At 49.9% G+C, this 20,986-nt stretch overlaps 1 protein-coding gene across 2 annotated transcripts in view; it reads left to right on the top strand.

The window, feature by feature from the left end:
* The first annotated feature begins 2,644 nt into the window (after window positions 1–2,644).
* Ano1 (anoctamin 1) overlaps window positions 2,645–20,986 on the top strand; it is a 154,015-nt gene continuing 135,673 nt past the window's right edge. For both annotated transcript variants that reach the window (XM_038329186.1, XM_038329185.1), the window contains exon 1: window positions 2,645–2,791. In XM_038329186.1, coding sequence (XP_038185114.1) covers window positions 2,659–2,791 — 133 coding nt within the window. In that variant the 5' untranslated portion in view covers window positions 2,645–2,658. The remainder of the gene's footprint in view (window positions 2,792–20,986) is intronic.

Genomic DNA, 20,986 nt, shown 5'->3' with positions numbered 1-20,986 from the left:
TAGCCTGAGGGGGCTCAGGGGGATCCGAGGGGACCCTTATGAAGTAAGGGATTTTATCGTTCTTGCAGCCATCACTGAATATGGCCAACTCTAGCCTCCGACATGCACCTGGGCTTGATCTTCTGGCTACATGTCACCTTAAGTGTGACTGTGGGCCCAGAGTTGCTGATATGCCTCTCTGGAGGGCTGAGCCTGTCCCAGCTGGGTCCAGGGCATCACCAACAAAGTCTATTTTAAGCTGGGCCAGATCACAGCCCGTGGGTCTGGCCCCAGCCTTGCAGAGTGCTGCCTTCTCCCTCCCTCGCCACCTCACCAAAAAGGGAAACCATTTTCCATAATGACACGCTGGGCTGGCTGATTACTGTATTCCATAATGATGGCTGTGTGTTCCAATGACAGGCACGTCACCTCCCTGCTCAGTCCACTCACCCTGCTTGCTGTTGGTATAAATACCTCCCCCAACATACGCAGGCTGGGGAGGCCCTTTCGTTAGAGGGTCCACACCCCAGGCTTCCTTGGGAGGTGGGGGGGACATTCCTCTTCGGGGCCACTTTATCTGTGGGGGCCACATGGGCAGCCCCGCCTTGCCTAGCCCAGCATGGCTCCCACATGACCTCATTGGCTAGAAGAACAGTTGAGAGCAACCTTTTTTTAAAAGGGCACTGCTTCAGGTGTTTGCTGTCATGTCTTTTTAACATCTGTGTTCTGGGGCAGCGATCAGGGCAGTTTTACATACATTGGACACAGCTCAGAGATTTACATGAACATGACTTAAATTGGAGGCAAGATAATGAAAAAGAAAAAAAGAAAAAAACTGACTTTCGTCTGAATGAATCAACCTCTATTAATGACTCCTTAGCATATTTCTGATAATAATACGTTTAAAAAAATGTGTATTTTAAACCTGGCTCAGTAGACAATAGCCAGCCCCGGCCCCCAAAGGTAAACAACGAGGGAGTAAAAATAGTCCCGGCAAGTGTTTACATTTTTGTCCCCCTGAGTCTTTTTGGTTTACAGTTCATCATTTCAAGGATAAGAATTCTAGAATTTTCTGTGTATTTATACAACGGAGCTATTGCTATGCACCACGTTAGTGATCAGACCCTTCCAAGAAAAACCAGTTTTATCTTGACTCCCACACACTGGTCAGATGGAACATGACTGACTGTGGAAGAAACCAGGACAGTCCCTGGCTCCACACAGCCTCCTTGGGCAGAGATCAGGTGTGGGACACCCGACCCCATGGTGGGAGGGAGGCTTCTTAAGGCTCCTAGGGAGAGGAAAACCTCTCACCTAGCTCCAGAGGTCTCAGGTCAGACTCAGGCGAGCACTGAGTCAGAACAAGGGGGGTTGATCAGTTGGGGACGTTTCTCTGTGGTTCATCCGCTACAGCTTTTTTTTTTCCAGCCAGAGCTGTGCACATGGAGACCAAGCCCCTAGCTGGGAATCCCTTCCCTGTGAGTGCAGTGAGGGCCACATGGTGTGTCTGGGACCCCTCTCTATCAGGGGCCGGCCAATGAACCCGTGGAGAATTAACTAGGCATCTGTGTTGTCAGTGCCAGTTTAACTCGGGGCCCCGGGGTCTACAAGAAGCGTAAATTGACTTTTCAAAAGTTGAGACTGGCCACCCATCCACCTGCCCCCCACCTCCCAACACTCAGTCAGCAGATTAACGTTTTGTTTAAGGTTCTTCTGCTCCACAATTTATGATGGTTATTTAGAAATGTCACACAGGAGGCACCTCCGCTGAGCTGTGGGGCTCTGAGTGCCCATCCCACGGCCGCCTCCCAGAGAGCAGGGTCTCTGGCTTGCTGCCCAGAGCCTGCGCAGCGGCAGCAGCAAAGGCAGCAGCAGCAGCAACAGGACCCTGGACCAGAGGCCGAGGGCCCTTGGCTAAATGCTCTTTGCTTCGGTTAATGAGAATCCCCACACGTTTTCTTCCATCCTGGGCTGTTCTCAACTATCCAGAGTCTTAAATTCTTCACAGGTGGGGATTACCTTAAAAGGCACCCTAAAACTCTCTGAATTTTGTCCTGAGGGTGTTTGCTCACATCTATATAATTGTTGAGAACAGGAGGATTGCGCCCAGTTTGAGGCCAGCCACAGCAGCATAGCAAGACCCTCCCCGAACCCCTCTCTCTCCACATATAAGATAGAAATCCAATAGTGAGTGTGATGAGCACCCCTTTGAACCCAGCACCAGGAAGACAGATACAGGTGGATCTCTGTGAGCTCCAGGGCAGCCGGGGCTGCAAAGTGAGACCCTGTCTAAAAATAAAATAAAATAAACCCCCGGGTTCTGCCGTTAGCCTACTCATCTCATTCCACAAATTGGTAGAGTGGTCGCCCAGGGTCCTGCGGGTTTAGGGGCGGGCCTGGGCCACCCCGCGAGCCTCCCTCTGTTCAAGGCTGAGCCGCGCTGCCGCTGCTGTGGGGCCAGGCTGGAGTTGGGGGCACCTCCCATGCAGTGGGGGGCGGGAGCGGGGCGGGGCGAGGGCGCGGCTGCAGGTGACCCCGTGACCCCCGGGGCGGGGAGCCGGGGACCCCAGGACCAAAGAGACGGGGGCGGAGCAGCGCGGTGTAGGCAGCTAGGCTCAGCGCTCCTCCCGCCTCTGCCGGTCCCTCTGCTGGACCCAGGGCGTCCGGAGCGAACACATCATGCAGGGCACGCAGGATAGCGATATCGGCCTGGAGGGCTTGTCCCGCGGGGGCGCAGCTGCGGACCGTGAATGCCAGCGGGGACCGGAAACAATCGCGCACGAGGCACAGGGCGCAGGATCCCCCAACTCAGGTGGTAGGACCTTCTCTGAGCTGCCCTGCAGGAGGAGAGGGAAGGGATTTGGGTGGAGGTTGCAGGGGACACTGATGGACAGACAGACAGATGTGACCAGTTGCCGCGCGGGGGCTGGTAGTGGTGCCTCGTGTCCCTGGAGGGACCTTGTTTGTCCCCTAAGAAGGACCTTGCCTGTCCCTGGGAGAGACCCTTCTTGTCCCTTGGAGAGACCTTGGCCACCGGGTTGCTGACTCCCTCGGGAGCATCCCCAATTTGCTGCATCTACCACTCCTGGCAGATGTGAGTCTTCGGATGTTTTTACAGGCACTATTAATACTCTTAATATTTCCGCGCTGTTGTGGAGATTTATTTGGGAAGTAAAGTAACTCCAATGACTCGAAGTCATAACGGAAACTGCTCACAGAGCAGGGAGACAGATGAGGGTTTGGGAAGCCAGACGGGGAAGGGAAGTCCTGGCCAATAAGTCACTACCTTGGATATTTTTATATGAATAATTCTCAAATAAATGACCCAGGAGACGTGTCCTGCTTGTTCGCCTCCCAGTTCGGAGGTTATTAAATAAACCCGGAGTGTGGTGGCAAGAGGGGTTGCACTTGATAGCACAATTGAGCTTGCTGGGGATGAGCCCTTGTCAGGGTGTTTTCCTGCCATCAAGCTACTTGGCCGCCTTCCTCTCCCGGTCTTCACTTAAACTCCAAGGAAGCAACTTATTCTCATGTGCTGTTTAAAATGGTCCAATTTGGCGTCTTTAGCCTCAAATTAAAGGGGTGGGGCCACCAATACCAGGTGAAGAGCCAGGGCTCCTGCCAAGGCTGGTACTAGATGGCCAGACCCCTCTATCCCTGCTCCAGCTCGTATTTCTGTCCTTTTGGCAGTCAGTCTGAAACACCAGCTCTGAGCTGGTTCTGGTTGAGCGGTTGACTGGGTTCTGGGCACTGGAAGGAGCGTTGTGGGTATCAATCTGCTGACAGCTAGATGCCGTGGGGCGTGGCCATCCCCCACTACACAGACTGGGAAACTGAGGCCTCACAGAAGGCATGGTGGCACCATCTGGATGCAGCTCTTGTGAGGTTCCCTTACTCCATCTCAGGTGGAGTCTGAAGCCATGAAGCTAAGACCTGACAAGAGAGCCTTGTCCTGGCCTGTGCTGTGCCCGCTAATCACCATGGCAGCGAGGCCTGGGCTCTAGTTTTTACCTGGACTTAGGCCAGGTGGGTCTCAGGTGTGGGCATCCAGGTTTTCCTCTGTGGCAGCTTGGATGGGACAGATCCTGGGTGGGCATAGGTGCAGGATGGTCACCACACCTCCATTCCTGGTCCATCCCCCCGCATTACACCTTTTACTCTGGCTATGTGCTGAGCAGGCGCTTGTCCCTCTGCCACCCTGAGCATCACCAGAGCCAGGAGTAAATTCTGAGGACTGGCAGACCAGCCTTAATGTCTGGGTTCACATGGGTGCCATGCCCCACCCCAAGGCATGCAGAAGTGCTGGGCATACATGAGAGTGGGAACAGCGTGGAACAGAAGCAGAGACTGGAGGTGGTAGCATTGTGACACAGACCATGAGGAAGCCTAGAACTGCAGGACAGACACAAGCCTAGAGATCAAGGCTGCTCTCTCCCAGTTTCAGCCTGAGAGGATAACTTGTGCAGTGCTATTGTGGAAGACAAGGTGAGCAGAAATGGAGACTCCTGAGTCAACCCTATCTCTGAACCCCCCCGCTTTGTTGCCGTACCCACCCTGTACCTTCTCCTTAAAGTATTGTGAGGGTGGGCTTGAGCCTGTCACCCGTCTCTTGTCCGTAGCTCTGTTTCCAGTGTGAGTGAGGACTGTCATTCTGTTAGTCTCACTGCCATCCTTCTCTGGGAGGTGAGGGTAAATGCATGCCATGCGGGGAGAATGTGATTACAGCTGCAGCTGGGGCTCTTGGGTTTGAGGATCTGACAAAGAGAGGGCAGGAAGAGAGGGAGGAGAGATGAACGGGGTGGGAGTACAGGGTGGGGGGTGGGAATCCAGAGGCCCCAGGAAGCACTTGAGCTGTGTGTGCGTCAGGAGGAAGGACAGCCAGAAGACTGGACCCATGGAGCCCGCAGAGGCTCTGCAGTGCTTCACTGTAAAGTGTGTGATGGTGATGGTGGTGACGGTGGTGATGGTGGTGGTGGTGATGGTGATGGTGGTTGGTGATGATGGTAATGGTGATGGCGGTGGTTATGGTGGTGGTGATGGTGACGGGCAAATCAGTGGGCGGGTGCATGCTGAAAGCAGGGGACTGGGACACTGTGTGTGTGTGTGTGTGTGTGTGTGTGTGCGCACGTGTGCGTGGCAAATGGCTCTAGATTCAGGGCTGGGGAGCTGCAGAATAAGGATTATAAAGACTGAGTTTGAATGGGACAGAGGCAGAGTGAGGTGGATCCTTTAAATTAGTCTGTTTTTATCAAATCGAGATAGAATATATAAGATTTTCATACCGGTCACATGTTCACTCACTGACATCTGACCTTGCATGTCAAGTAAGTGCCACCTGTCTGCCATCACTTCAATACTCTGTCAGACATCCTCCTTTCCTCTCTGGCCCAGGTAACTGATTTCCCCACCTGTCTCTGTGACCCTGTCCAGAGTCCCACAACAGTGTCAATGACACTGGTGACGTCATCATGCATCACTGTCTGTATAATGTGTTCTCAAGGTTGCTCCATCTCACAGCAAGCCTCCCTGCTTCTTGTTGATGGCAGAGTAATACTCCGCCACACCAACTATTTTACACATCCACTCACACATCAGTGTACACTTGGTGTCTTTTCACCTCTGAGCCGTTTGAGGTAATGCCGTAACTCCAGAGGACTCTTACCAGAGAGCCGGCCCTCAGTTCTTTTGTGTAATTACCTGGGTGAAATTGCTGGATCAGTTAGTTTCTCCCTGAGAGATGGCTCAGTGGTTAAAAGCAAGTACTGCTCTTGCCGAGGACCCAGCTTCAGTTCTCAGCACCCACATCAGACCCCTTCCGACCACCTGTAACTCCAGCTCCAGAGGACCCAGTGCTGCTGACTGCCACGGGCACCTGCACTTATGTGCACAGATCCCACACCGACACGCAGACATAGAGCTGAAAATAATGAAATGAATCTTTTAAAACTTTACTATTATTATTGTGGAGAGCATATAGAATACGTGTGTGTGTGTGTGTGTGCGCGCGCGCGCACGCACGCCCATGTGTGCCATGACACATGTGAAAGACAGAGGATAGTTTTCTTTCTACCTTGAAGTGTGGTTCTGGGGCTTGACCTCAGGTTGCCAGCTGTGTGACAAGGGCCTTTACTGAGCCATCTTACTGGCTCTCATTTGTTTTCTACAGCCACAAGAATCCCGACATCCCTAACAACATTTGGCATTTGTATAATTTTGTTTGTTTATGTGTTTGTTTGTTTTGAGACAGGGTCTCACTGTGTAGTCTTGGCTGTCCAGAACTTACAAGGGAGACCAGGCTGGCCTCAAACTCACAGAGATGAGTTTGTCTCTGCCTCCCGAGAGAGTAAAGGGCTGTGCCACCATGACTGGCTTGTACTTTTTTTTTTTAAGATGGAGACTCATGCACCTCAGGTTAGCCTTAAACTCTTTATATAGCCAAAGATAACCTGAGACTCCAGATCCTTCTGCCTCCACCCCTAAGTGCCAGGATTACAGGCATGTGCCATCTCTTCTGGCTTATCTTTAGTTTATTCTTTTATAGTACAGTCGTCTGAACAGATGTGGTGTGGTCTGTCACTGTGGCCTCGGGACTGGCTGCCCTGAGTGTCATCATGTTATCTGTCACCCATCAGTCTTCTTTGGAAGAAACTCCCCCCAAAGACAGTGGGAGCAGGTCTACTTCTAAGCGTTTTGTCTTCTTGTTGAGCTGTAGATTTTCTAGAGCCTGGATAACAACCCTTATCAGTTGTGTGGTTTGCAAATATTTATAGGTTATCTCTTCCCTTTCCCCACGGCACCCTGTGATGCATAGAAATCAATTTTCCTGGTGTCCAGTCCAGGCCTCTCCCTCTCGGCCAGGGTCTTTGGTGTCAGCTCTAAGAACCTATTGCTGATCGCAAGGTCATGAAGACTCGGCCCCATCCTAAGAGTTTGTGGTTTTTGTTATATTTAGATCATTGATCCAGGTTGAGTTAATGTTTATATATGGGGTATGGAAAGGGTTTGGTGTCATCTTTCCCGTGTCATCAAGTCATCGAGGCACTGTCTGTCGGAGGGGCCACCCTTCACAGGTTTGTCTTTGAGTACATTGTTACTGATAGTTAACTGTCACCAAAGCTGACACTCAGCCACTGCTAGGTGTGCGGCGTTTATTAGCCTGGTGTCTAGGTGCTCTGTGGACACCGCCTGGGAGGACAGAGACAGAGGGGGCGCGGCTGGCCTGCTTGATAGTAGCCTATACCCTGTCCTCTGCAGCTGTGACTGAAGCTGGCTGTAGACAGCACCCCGAGAACCCCATCCTCCTAATTGTCAGGTGACCACCAGTTGAGGGCAGATGTCCTGTGGGTGTGACCACATGGTGGGTTTCTCCATTGTACTGTAGCAAAACTGAGGAAACTGTCTTCCAGCTCTGCAGATGGACGCAAAATTCCATTATCATCATACAGACACGGTGGGGGATGGGGTAGGTGCTTTCTCAGGAGTAGGACATGAGATGGCAGCCATGTCAGGATCAGGGTCTGGGGTGACACCGTTCTGCTCCCCATGTTTATACTATGATCTACATGGTGCCAAGTCTGAGTCTGCCCCGTAGACCCGTGCCTCTCATCCAAAGCTGCTAAAGTCAACTTCTCTCCCCTTTAGACTATAGGTCAAATTGACCCTCCGTTATTTCTTTTTACAACATTGGCCTCTCTGGCTAGATTTGAAATACTCAGTGGCTGGACCTGTATCTCACTCATTTTTCTGATGCTAGCACAGGGCCTGTCCATGGCAGGGCTCAATGAAAGTCAGATGTATGTATGTATGCATGTATGTATGTAGTAGGTGAATGGATCAAAGCTGCCTGGCTCACTGACTGGCTGTATGGCTGTATGGATGATGGATGGTTGGATAGTGCGTAGGTAAGTGAGTGGATAGATGGATAGTGGGTACGTGGATAAAGGATGGATCAATAGTAAGCGAATAGATGGATGATGGGTGGATAGGTGGATAGGCAGTGGGTAAATGGATGAAAGGGTGGAGAGTGAGTGGATGGGTGGATGGACGGATGGAGATGACACATGGATGGGAAGTGTGAGTGGCTGAATGAACAATAGATGGGCAATGACTGGTCAATAGATGAATGACGACGGGTGAGTGGATGATGGAGGAATAAATGATTGATAGATGAGCAGGTGGAGGGGTAGGTGAAGGCTGACAGGTTGGCTGGTGATTTTGTCCCACTTTTTTCGGCCTTGCAAGCCCTTTCTCATGTTCGATCCCTTCAGCATTCAAGTTTTTAATCTTGGAGCCTATTTGACAGACCTGGGAATTGAGACATGCATAGAACAAGGAATGTACTCCAATTCTCTCAACTAAGTTGTCTACAGACACTCTGGGGAGGTCCTGCCTAGTTTAATACATAGAGGCTTAGATGCAGAGAGGGGAGGCCCCGGGGTGAGGGAAGCCTTGAACTCAGCTTGGGCCCCAGACTTGGGGTCTCCAGCTCTTGGGGAGAAGAGAGTTTTCTGTGATTATCTGGCAGCTGCAGGGAGCCACACCCAGAAGGCGGGGTTCGCCACGGGGCCTCCCATATCTTCCTGAGTCCAACACCCGGCATTGTTCACCACTCCGCCTCCATCCAGGCCTTGGCCTTTGGTGCTAGGCACACGTGAGAATCCTCATGCTGTGTAATGAATCGCTAAATGCCTTTCTAGCCTTCAGAGATCCATTTGACGGTGGTCACGTGGCTATTAGGCAGACAAATTACTAGTTTTGTGTGCTTGTCAGTGGGTGGGCTGGGGTGGGTGTCTGTGCCCACAAGCTGGCTTACCAGTGTTGCCCTTTTTCCTGAATCAGCTCCTGGAGACATTCTCTCTCTCTGAGCCTTTCCCCGTGGTTCCACTGTGCTCAGGGGTTCCCAGGAACAGCCCCAGCCACAGAGTCCCCACACACCAGGAACCTCCCCAGCGGGCCAGCAGCTGCGTCTCTATCTGCTGCACGCGCTGCTAGGCCCTGGGCATGGTGTACAAACACGGCCTCTGCACCTGACTTTAATCCCTTCCCTTTTCACACCCGGGAATAGATTCTCACACAGAGCCCCCTGTGGTTCCTAGTGACTTTTAAACTCGTTCAGTTCAGAAGTCTCTGAAGGAAATGGAGCTATTTATCCACTATTGGCATGGCCATCAGAGAAGAGATGACACAGGTCACCGTTATCACACTGTTTCCTGGGTGATAAAGAAGTAGGGGCGGGGGCAGGTAGAGGACAGGGCAGGCTGTGTGGCTCCCCCTTTGCAGACTCCATGCAGTGACTCTAGCCTGAGCCCAGAGCAGCGCTTACCCTCAGCATGGATTGATCTTCAGGCTCTTACTGAGGCAGCTCAGGAAGAGGTGGGTGGCTGGGATCTCCCTCCATGGTTCATGGTTTGCGCCCCCACTTTCAGCCAGGTTCCCTCCCACATACCCTTCAGCTCTGTCTGCTACATGCTCGCATCCATGCCAGCTATCTCTTGACCCCATCTGCCTTATCCTGTCACCGCTGAAGTGACAGGAGGGAAGATGTCAGATAAATGTAAGATGGCTCCACCCCTGGCCTCTTCATGGGTCCCTGGACTTCCTCTAGCCTGTTGTACAAGTGGACACTCCTGTCTCCCTTTCCGTTCCTCTCCCAGTACCTATCCTCTACATTCAGTCAGGACTGCCCCTCATTATTTCCTGCCCCTCACTAGGTCCCCATACATCAGCTCCCAGCCAGGAGCTCCTCATCCTGCTCTGTGGTCCATCCCCTCTCAAGTCCTCTCAGATAGAGAGTGGGCCCATCCTCAGCACCATTCTCTTCTCCCACAAACATGGACACAACTGCCCTAGGCTATTCTTGTAAACATTGGACCTGCATGGCTGCCTCCTGCATGGACAAGTTCCAAAAGACAGGCTGGGCCTGACCTTGCATCCACATGGCCTTCAAACTTATACTAGAACTGGAGGAGACCCCAACAGGGGCTATGGGGCAAAGGAGGCGCTTTCACAGGGCTGTGCAGCTCTGAAGACCTTGGGAGCTAAGCAGGACATTTTCTCCGTTCTTTGTGTTAGATTGTAAGAAGTAGTATTCATCGTGTTTTCAGTTTGGATACTGGTCTATTATTAGAAGGTATACACATTCCCCTCCGATGGGTGTGTGAGAGGACTTGATAAATAGATTAGCAGATAGATAGACATATGGGTAGATTAAAGGATGGAGGAAAAAATAGGTGGATATATAGTCAGATCAGTGAATGGGTAGATGGTTAGATAAATGAGTGGGTTGTGGGTGGATGTCTGTCTGGATGAGTAGGTAAGTGGATGTAATGGGTGAGTTGATAGGTGAATGAATGGATAAATAGATGGATGGATGAGTGAATGAATGAGTGGGTAGATGGGTATATAGGTGGGTAGATTGATGGATAGATAAGCAGATGAAATGGATGATTACATAAATAGGTCAATGGGAAGATAATGGTCAACAAACTGATGGATGGATGGATGGATGGATGGATGGATGGATGGATGGATGGATGGCAGATGGACAGATGGATGGGTGGGTAGGTAGATGGATAAATGGATAAATGGATGGATGGGTAGATGAATGGGTAGGGGAGCAGATGGGGGATGTATAGATGAGTGGATGGATGTGTGGATGGATAGATGATTAAAAGGATGAGTAGATGGGTAAGTGAATGTGGAGATGGATGGAGAAATTGAGTGTAATATTGACCTCTATAGACCTAGATGAGTGTAGATAGAACTTTCTCATTCATGTCAGAAGGAAAATCTTGCACCAGCTCCTGTGTCAAATATAAATGAGAAAACACACATCATGCCTGGTTTGTGGTTATGTGGTGACAGTAAATGAAGCTTCAGATTGTTTCTGTGCCTATGGTTGTTCCTGTTTGTTTTCTGTCTTATCTTTGCTCTACAACTACACTAGATTTGTAGAATTACTGCAAGGGCAATTTAGGAAGTCCTCATGTACACACACCCAGGTTAGCATCTCACACTAAAGTGACCCATTGTCAACATTTATCCCTCATGGTTTCAGGAGACTGGAGAGTGTGGAGATGTGGTTTCATACAGGTCCCTTCCGTCCCCTCTATTCCTATTATTCCCCAGAGGCCCAGAACACATTATTTAGCTTGATTCCTTGGGGTTCTCTTGGTGTGAAGGTGTCTCAGGCATCTGTTTTGGGGACTAGCAGCTGGAGGGCTGCTCACAGATGTTGGTAGACAGTCTCAGCAGGACTTTCTCCATATGACTGGCCTGAGATGCAGGTTTTGGAGAGGAAGGGGCAGAAGCAAAGTGTCATCTCATGACATCAAGTTGAAAAGACACACTGTCAGCAAGGTTCATTTCTGTCCGTGATGGCCCTAGTAATGTGGCTGAGGTGTCACCAGGCTTCATTCCAAAGTTTTTTTTCCCTTTTTGCCTGTTTTTTGTTACTTTGGTGTGTTTTACATCCTGGAGATTTTCAGATTTTCCCCCCACCCCTGCACCAGGGATAGAATCCACAGTCTTGGACATTCCAGGCAGGTACTCTACTGCTGATCCATGCCTCCAGTCCCTCACTGGGGGACTTCCAGCCAGAGGTTCAATCACTGAGTCATGCCTTAGCCCTTCATTGTATGATTATAGGTAGATACTCTGCCTATTCTGCCTATGAGCCACTACCTAAACCCCTTCACTATGGGAGTGTAGGTGGGCACTCTACCACTGAGCCACATACTTATCCCCTCATTGGGGGATTCTAGGCAGGAACTCGATCACTGAGACACACCCCATCCCCTCTAGAAGGTCTTAGGTCAGAACCATCAACTTAGAAGCTTAGTTTCCCCAACAGCACTCTGTGCTGCCGACAGTTCGTTGGGGGGATAAATTAAACAATATCCAACTAGGAATAAAATCAATTTCAGACTCCCTGGGCCGTAGCTCCACAGTGCTTTGAACTATTCAGCTGAAGGCTAGCTTGACCCTTGACCTCAGGAGATATCCCATGTATTCGTGGAGGCTTCCCTACTCCCATTTCAAAAGGGGGAATGTTTGAACATGTCATGGGTTTTATGGTTTTAGCAGTAATTGTTCAGATAGGCATTTCTCTAGCCTTAGAGAGCCAGTGGATGTTCTGGAACCTCTGCAGAGATCCCTAAATGTAACCTGCTCCGTCTCCTCATTTTGAACAACTGGGGCACGGCTCAGTGGTGGAGCTCTTGTCTGGAATCCACCTGTAAGGAGTGGGAGTGGGACTCTGAGAGGTGCTGGTGTGCCCAGGGTCACAGAGTGGCAGAAATGCGACTAGAGTTTGAAGTGTTGACTCTGAATCTAGTGCTTGCTCATGCTCTCTCCCTTCCCCTCCTCCATTACTCCAAGTGGGAAATAGCTGGGTGGTGGTGGCGCATGCCTTTAATCCCAGCCCTCAGGAGGCAGAGGCAGGTGGATCTCTGTGAGTTTGAGGCCATCCTGGTCTACAAGAGCTAGTTCCAGGAGAGGCTCCAAAAACAAAACAAAAAAGGTGTGGGGAATGGCTGGAGTGCATGAATGACAGTCATTAAGCTCCCTCAAGGAAGACCTGGAGGTCAGCCTTTAAAATAACCCTGGCAGTCTCTCTAATCCTCGCCAGGTGGCGGTGATACATGTTTTTAACCCCAGCACTTGGGAGGTAGAGGCAGGTGAATTTCTGAATTTGAGGCCAGCCTGGTCTACAGAGTGAGTTCCAGGATAGCCAGGACTACACAGAGAAACCCTGTCTTGAAAAACATTCTACACACACACACACACACACACACACACACACACACGCACACGCACACACACACACACACACACACACTTTGATCCATTTAACACAAACCCATGTGTCACAGCACCTGAGGTAAGGACATTGCGTGTTCCCTGGGGAGGCTTCTTCTCCTCTCTGGGGTATGATGGTGCTTCATTTAGAACCTTGTGTTCCAGAAAGAAGCCCAAGGCAAGCATCTTCTGTCTGATCTCAAAGCTCTGGGTTTGCCACCTTAGTGTCTTTTTGTCCTTTGCTGGGGACTGGAGACATGGCCTGCCCCATATGCATGAGGACCTGAGTTTGCATCCCCAGCAGTCTTGTGAAAAGTTGAACCCCATCTACACCTGAGGAGCTGGAAACAGCAGGACCCCCAGACCTGAGCAGCCAGTCTAGTGAGACCAGTGAGCTTCAGGTTGGCATGCTTATGCCTGGAGATGTGGCTCAGTTGGTAGTGTTAGCCAGGGCCTGGCCGTTTTGTAAAGCTGTTCCTTTTGGTTGAACGGTGACAGATCCTGAAACTATAGTCATTTGGTCTCCAGAATGAAAGTGACTTGTGTGTCTAGACACTCACCCGCCTCATCCTCATAGCTGGTGCAAGATGGCCTAACTGCAGGCAGGTGCTGTGGGCTGCTCAACAGTCACACGGCATGAGCCCTCAGCCCCTTCCCCTGAGGTCTACCCTCCCTCTGCCTTGCGGGCCTGATCGCTCTTCATGGGTCAAGCTGCAGTTTGTCCATGGCGAGAGGAATAGAAGGATGGATGAGTGGGTGAATGGAAGGATGTATTCGTGGGTGGAGAAAAGGATGGATAGATGGATGGACGGACAGACAGACGGACGGATGGTAGACAGATGAGTAGGTGATGGATAACGGATGAATGGTAAATGGGTGGATGCATAGATGTATGGATAGGTGGATGGTAGATAACGGTGGAGGGTGAATAGATGGGTAGACAGATGAATATATATCTATGATATATTCATAGATGTGTATGATGGATAAATGGTGGGTGAATGAATAGATGAATTTGTGGACAGATGATGGTGGTGCTATGGCTGTTTTTGGTTGTCAATATAACTACATCTAGAATTAAATAGAACCCACGTGGCTGGGTACACCTGTGAGGGATTTTTCTTCACTAAATGATTTGAAGTGGGAAGACTGACCTTTAATCCAAATCTTTTGACATGGGAAGATCCACCTCTAATCTAGACCACACCTTCCGTGTCTATATAAAGACATGGAAAAAGGAAGCTTTTGCTCTTTGCTTGCTTGCCCTCGCTCTTGCGAGTTCCTTCCTTCACCGACATTAGCACCTACTTCTTTGGAATTTTGGGGATACTAAAGATCAGCTAAGACATCTGACCTCATAGACCCAACAACTGCTAAATTTTTGAACTCTCCAATGGTGGACAGTCATTTGTTGGACTGGCTCTGCAAACAGCACAGGGACTGTGGGAGGCTGTCACTGGCTCTCGGCTCCCTCTCAAGAAGCAAGCTGGGCAGTATCTGTCCTGCCCAGGTACCCCACAAGCCTTGCCTTCCACTTAGGGATCATCTCCTCTCTTCCCCATCCTAACATCACCTCACACCCAAGAGTTCAACAGGGGATTGATTAGCACCCAGCAGCCCATGGCCTGTGGTGGGTGCCCATGGCTCAGTGTTCTCCCCACCTTCAGCCCCTGCAGAGCCCACTCCCAGGCCCTTCCCTCTGTCTCCACCGTTCAGCATATGGCTGGGCTAAATAAACCGTGGGAGCGCTCTGTGAAAGGATGGATGACGATGCGTCTCTGTTTCCATATTTTCTTTCTTTCTTTCTTTCTTTGCGGAGGGAGGAGGGGGAGGGCGGAAGGAAGAAAGAAGAAAGGAAAGAAAGACAGCAAGAAAAAAGAAAGACCAGCACTCCCTCACCACCTCCCCTCCCATCACTCCTCCCTCCCTCCCTCCCTCCTCCTCTCTCTTCTTTCTTTCTTTCTTTCTTTCTTCTTTCTTTCTTTCTTTCTTTCTTTCTTTTTGAGACAGGGTTTCTCTGCAGCTTTTTTGAAGCCTGTCCTGGAACTAACTCTTGTAGACCAGGCTGGCCTCGAACTCACAGAGATCCACCTGCCTCTGCCTTCCGAGTGCTGGGATTAAAGGCGTGTGCCACCATTGCCCGGCCCTGTTTCCATATTTTCAACCAGAAGTTCATTGGGTTTGTTGGCTGCAGGGTAGTGAATAAAGCAGACACCCTGAACATACACATGCGTGTGCACACTTAGCAACAAGGAGAGGCTGCTGGTGCTCACACAGGGCGTTCATCACAGCGTGGACAGTCTTGTAACTTCCCGGACAAGTGTCATCTCATGAGTCATCTTTGAATCCTACAGGGGCCTTCCTCTACTCCCCCACTTTCCAGTGAAGTTAAAGAGCCTGAAAGTGGTGGTCAGGGTGCAAATCTGAGCTGTGGGCCATGCGCTTGCAGCCTTCTGAGCCAGCTTTCTGAAGGAAGCAATAGGAAAACACATGAAGGAACGATTTGTGAGTGCTCCCAAGACTGTTGCACTGTCCCCAGTTCACAGGGTCATGGGAGTCATCCTTCTGTGGCTTCCCTGAGGTCACTAAGGGTTAGCAATTGATCATTTAGTGCTTGGCGGGGGCGGAGGGGGAGAGGGAGCTAGCATCTGGACTATTGAGGCTGGCCACACCAGCACACCGGGAACCATCCAACAGAATCCATGGCTCCAATGTTCACCCTGCTATCCTGTTGACTAGGAATGTAGTTCAGTTGGTAGAGTGCCTGCCCGGCATGCATGAAGCCACCCCCAGCACCGCATAAACTGCATGGTGGCCCACAACTGAAGCCCAGCACTTATAAGGTAGAGAGACCAGAGACTCTCAAGTTCAGGTCATCCTCACCTGTGTAATGATTTAAAGGCCAGATGAGGCTGAATGTGAGCCCATCTCAAAAAAAAAAAAAAAAAAAAAAAAGATTGGTGTACTGTGATGCTTTACTCCTTTGGCTTTTTGGGGGGCCTGTCACCCAGCTCCCAAATAAATCACACATGGAGACATATTCTTAGTTAGGAATGTCTGGCCTTAGCTCGGCTTGTTTCTTGTCAGCTTCTTAAATTATTCTAACTATCTTTTGCCTTGGGGCTTTTTCCTTTTCTTACTTCTGTTTATCTTTCGCTCTTATTCCGTGGCTGGTTGGCTGGCCCCTGATGTCCTCTCTCCTTGTTCTCTTGCTTTTCCTCTTCCTCGTTTCTCCTGTTAATACTCTCTGCCTGCCAGCCCCGCCTATCCTTTCTCCTGCCTCACTATTGGCCATTTATATCTTTATTAGGCCATCAGGTGTTTTAGACAGGCACAGTAACACAGCTTCACAGAGTTAAATAAATGAAGCATAAACAAAAGTAACACACCTTAAAATAATATTCCCCCACAGGGCATTTTCTCTGTGGCCAGAGCTCTAATTTTACTAAGTCCTCCTATCCCCCCTGAAAGGGAGATATCATTTTTTTCTCTTTGCATAAGGGGAAAGAAATCCTAGTTCAGAGAGGTTGAGTAATACAGCAAGGGTCACAGAGCATCTATACATCTGTCAGAACTTAAAGCTTTTCTCTGCCAGCTTTTTTTTTTTCTTCCAGAATAGGGTTCTTCTGTGTAGCCCTGGCTGTACTGGAACTCACTCTGTAGACCAGGCTGGCCTCAAACTCATGGAGATCCACCTGCCTCTGCCTCCCGAGTGCTGGGATTTAAGGTGTGTGACACCGCTGCCCAGCTTCTCTGCCAACTTTTTAACTGGGAGGAGGTGGCACATATTAAAAAGTCAATGAATAAGGGAAGCGTTTGTTGGCCTACTGTCCTGATTGCGCCAGGGCACGTCTGTGAGAAATTCCTGTGGAATGACGTCTACAGTTGGCCAAGCATAGCCTCCTTGTGGACCTGCATATTTTTGGTGTGAGGTGGGTTTTATATATATATATATATATATATATATATATATATATATATATATATATATATATATTTTGATGAATAGTAAAATAAGATTTCTATAAATAAAGCTGTAGCTTCCCCGTGCCTGTGTTACAAGCAAATTGGCTAAGTCCTTTTTGTGCCTTTATGTTAGTTCTGAAGACTTCAAAATAGAAAGGGATGTCTTGCCCGGGCTGCTGTTCCTTGGAGTTCCCCAGCATGACTCTGGATTCCTTACACGGAGCCATCCTGCTGGGAGAATAATCTAAATCCCTGTGAAAAGCAGTGTCTCTTCTTCCTGGAATGGATAGTGTCTTGGATTGTGGGCCGAGTGATAAATCAGTTTCCGTTGCTCAGCTCATAGTGGTTTGTCCCGGTATGGGGGCTCCAAGCCACTACAGTCCTTGAGAATGCAAGCTCCGGACTAGAAGAGTACCCATGGGGCAATGGGGGTCACACTACAAGGACTCAGGACTGAGACGGCTCACACCTTCTGCTCAGTTTCTACTCAAAGAGGACGAGTTCAACTTCTGCATGCATCCCTTGCATCACCCCTTGACCTTCTCCATCTGTAGATGAACTCTCCCCAGGTTCTGTGTGAGGGGGCCCCCATGCATGTGCTGGGGTCTGCCTGGCATCTTTGCTAGCACCTTCTTCCACTCAGCAAGGCTTCCCCAAGCCCAGCTCAGGCTCTTCCTCTCTCCCCATGTCTACCCATGAAGTGAACTTATAGATCCAGAGGTCACTCAGTGCCACCAACCCTGCCCGTGGTCATCTGCCCTAACCCTTATACACCCACCAGTGCTTACAGATCTGATCCCTCAAAGAAACTTTATTTAGCCCCCCTCATTTATTTGTTTATTGGGACATGTGGATGCATGTCTCAGTGCACATGTGGAGGTCAGAGGTCATGCTGGAATTGGTTCTCACCTTCCACCATGTGGGTCCTCAGCTTTTATGGCAAGTGCCTTTACCAAATGAGCCGACTCACAGGCCCTACTTAGATTTTTCTTAAGAGACCATCGCTCACCCTGATGGGTCACCTGACCTCTTGAGAGGAACCTGGGAGACAGTGAAGCTCACCTCTGCCTCCAAGGGAATTCCCAGAGATGAGGGCTCCTGAGAACTCCAACCTCATGAATGAACTCGGAAGGAGTGGGCAGTGCCAGGTGTGGCCTGACTAGAAGGAGTGGCTAAGTGGGGGGCGGGCGCTCAAAGGGCAAATCTCCTACCCCACTGTACTTTCCAGCCACAGAAAGGTCAGGAACTATGTGTCGGTTAACTTCAGGCACTATGTGACCGAGTTAGTTGACATAGACAAGGAGAAGTTGTTTATTTTGGCTCGTGGCTTCAGAGGGTTTGGCCTGATGTGGTAGGAAGGGCACAGAGTAGATCATCCCAAGTTGGGGCAGGTGAAGAAGTCAATGCCTCCTTTATCCCTTTATTCCTTCCCAGCTTCCAGGGTAACATTGGTCTCTTTTGGGGTGGGTCTCCTACCTCAGTTTCCTCACAGACATACCCAGAGGACACTTCAGTCTTTCAGGTGACTGAGCTCCAGTCAGACGGGCCATAGAGACTAACCGTTATACACCCCCTTTACCACACAATCCCACCACCGTGGCACTCTGCCCAGCATGTGGTGCCAGGAGGCAGTGGGCTGAACCCTCTGAAACCAGGGACCAAAACAAATCCCTCTGCCTTCAAATTCTTTCCTGAGTACTTGTTCACAGCTACACAGAGGAAGCTAACATGAATTGTTATACTGGAAGACACCATAAAATTTACCATGGTAACCATTTTAAAATAAATAAAAACGATCTGGTAGCTTTCAGCTATACACAGTGGGTTAGAACAACCACCACCATCCATCGCCAGAACCTTCCGTCTTTCCAAATTGAAACCTGGTCCCCAGGAAACTCTGACTCCCTCCAACTTCCAAACCCCCGGAGTCTTCTCCTGTGCCTAACAGCTGGATAGCTTCTGTCTGACATTTGGCTGGACCCTTTCTGAACCTGATTTTGTATGTGGTGTGATCTGAATGGGCCATCTTCAAGTGGACCACACTAGATTTGGAATTGCTTGGAACACATGCCTCGAAAGTTTAGCTGCAGAGGGCAGATTGACCTGAATGTGGGCAGCACCGTCCTGTGTGCTGGGGTCCCTGACTGAAGAAAAAGGGGGAAGTAAGCTGAGCACCAGCAGTTGTCTCTGACGCCCCCACCCCACCTTGCTGTCCCTGCATTCAATGGTTCTATGCATCAGTACATGTCTTAAAGGCTGGTTTGTGTCATTGCACTGTGGACTTTACCTTCCTTCTCAGGGTCACGTGACTTCATAATGCCTGTGTCCATTACATTAGTGTTCTTAAAATTTATCTTTATTTGTTTGAAAAAAATTATGTATTTTTGTGTTTTGTCTTCATGTGTGTCTTTGTATCATGCATGTGCGGTGTCCTCAGAGACCAGAAGAGGGCATCGGATCCTCTGGAATTGGAATTACAGACAATTTTAAGATGCTTAGTGCTGGGAATCCAACCTCCATCTTGGAAGAGCAGCAAAATGCTTTTAACTTCTGAGCCGTCTCTTCAGGCCCCATTTGAGATTTTATTCTCAAGTGTTGTTGTGTCACCGCGGCCATCCCAGTGGAGGTGGGGAGCGGTCTCCTGGAGGCTTTGGTTCGGATTTCTCTGTGATCCGTGCTGCTGGCCGTCTTCTCCCACTTCAGTCGGCCCTGTGTGGATCACCTGTAGAGAAATGTCCACGTGGGGTCAGTATTAGTCACTTTCCTGTCGTGATCAAATGCCTGACAAAAAGCAACTTGGCAGAAGGGCTTAGTTGGCTTCACAGTTCCAGAGGAAGAGTCTGTCATGGTGGGGGAGGCGTGGCAGCAGGATCAGGAGGCTAGCTAGGCAGCCAGGAAGCAAACTGATCACTTTTCATACCCACACAGGAAGCAGAGGAATGGCAAGGGGTGTAGTTCTTCCTTTAAGGCTCCATCTCTTAAAGATTCCTTGACCTCCCCAAACAGCGCCGACGGCTGGGGATCAAGCGTTAAACACCAGAGCCTGTTGGAGACATTCCCCATGATAACCTGCAGAGTCCTTTGCCTGTTGTTGAACTTCAATGATTTGCTTTGGTTCTTGTCTTCTGGATGTCAGCCCCTTGTCATGGGGCTGCAGAATGTTTTCTCTGGTCTGCAGATGGTCTCTTTGTTGGGCAGAAGTTTTTGAGTCTGATGAAGTCCTGTCTACCAGGTTTAATTTTGGGTGTCAGATTCCAGAAACCGCCTGAGCATTGCTGTCCTTAGAGTTTGGTAGCTTCAGGCTGCTGTTTGGTGCTTGAACCATTCAGAGTCTGTTTGTCGTATGGTCTGAGGTAGGGGTGGATGATGGAAGGGTGTCTTCATTGTCATTCTGGATGTACTTGAAATCACCTGGGAGACACAGCTCTGGGCAAGTCCATGAGGGTGTTTCCAGAAAGGTTTGATGAAAAAGACTCACTGTGAATGGAGGTGGCACCATCTCAGGGGCTAGGGTCAGCATTCGTCTCTGTCTGCATCCTCAGCAAGGATGCAATGTGACCTGATGTTTCAGACTCCTGCCTCCACAAACATCATGGACCACAGCCTTCCTCCCTTCAGCTGCCTTGTCAGGCATCTTGTCATGGCAGAGAGTCACTGGCACCAGCTTCACTCTGCACATGCGTGCCTGTCTCTGGCACCGTATTTCAGACATTTCTTCCCAGCAGAAGGAGTGGCTCCTGAGGTCTCTGCTCTGTTGGGTCGAGGTCTCCATCTTCATTCCAGGACTGTACTATTTCAATATTCCCTTTCTCCTTTCTCCTCGTACTTCTGGTTGGTTGGGGTTTTTGCTTGCTTTTGAGATGGGATGTGACTGTGTAGCCCTAGCTAAAATGGCCTACAACTCACAGGGAGCCACCTGCCTCTGCTTCCTGAGTGCTAGGATTAAAGGTGTGTGCTACCAGACATGGCCTACAAGCATTCCTTCTTTTTTTTTTTTTTTTTTTTTGGTTTTTCGAGACAGGGTTTCCCTGTAGTTTCTAGAGCCTGTCCTGGAACTAGCTCTTGTAGACCAGGCTGGCCTCGAACTCAGAGATCCGCCTGCCTCTGCCTCCCGAGTGCTGGGATTAAAGGCGTGCGCCACCACCGCCCGGCAAGCATTCCTTCTTTTAAAGAGATGTAATTTTTTTTTATCTTGACAGTGCATTTCTTACACCACTTCAACGTGTGTGTGTGTGTGTATGTG

The sequence above is a fragment of the Arvicola amphibius genome, chromosome 1 (assembly GCF_903992535.2).
Source record: "Arvicola amphibius chromosome 1, mArvAmp1.2, whole genome shotgun sequence".
In the NCBI taxonomy this organism is placed as follows: Eukaryota; Metazoa; Chordata; class Mammalia; order Rodentia; family Cricetidae; genus Arvicola; species Arvicola amphibius.
This window is presented reverse-complemented; position numbering and strand designations above follow the sequence as displayed.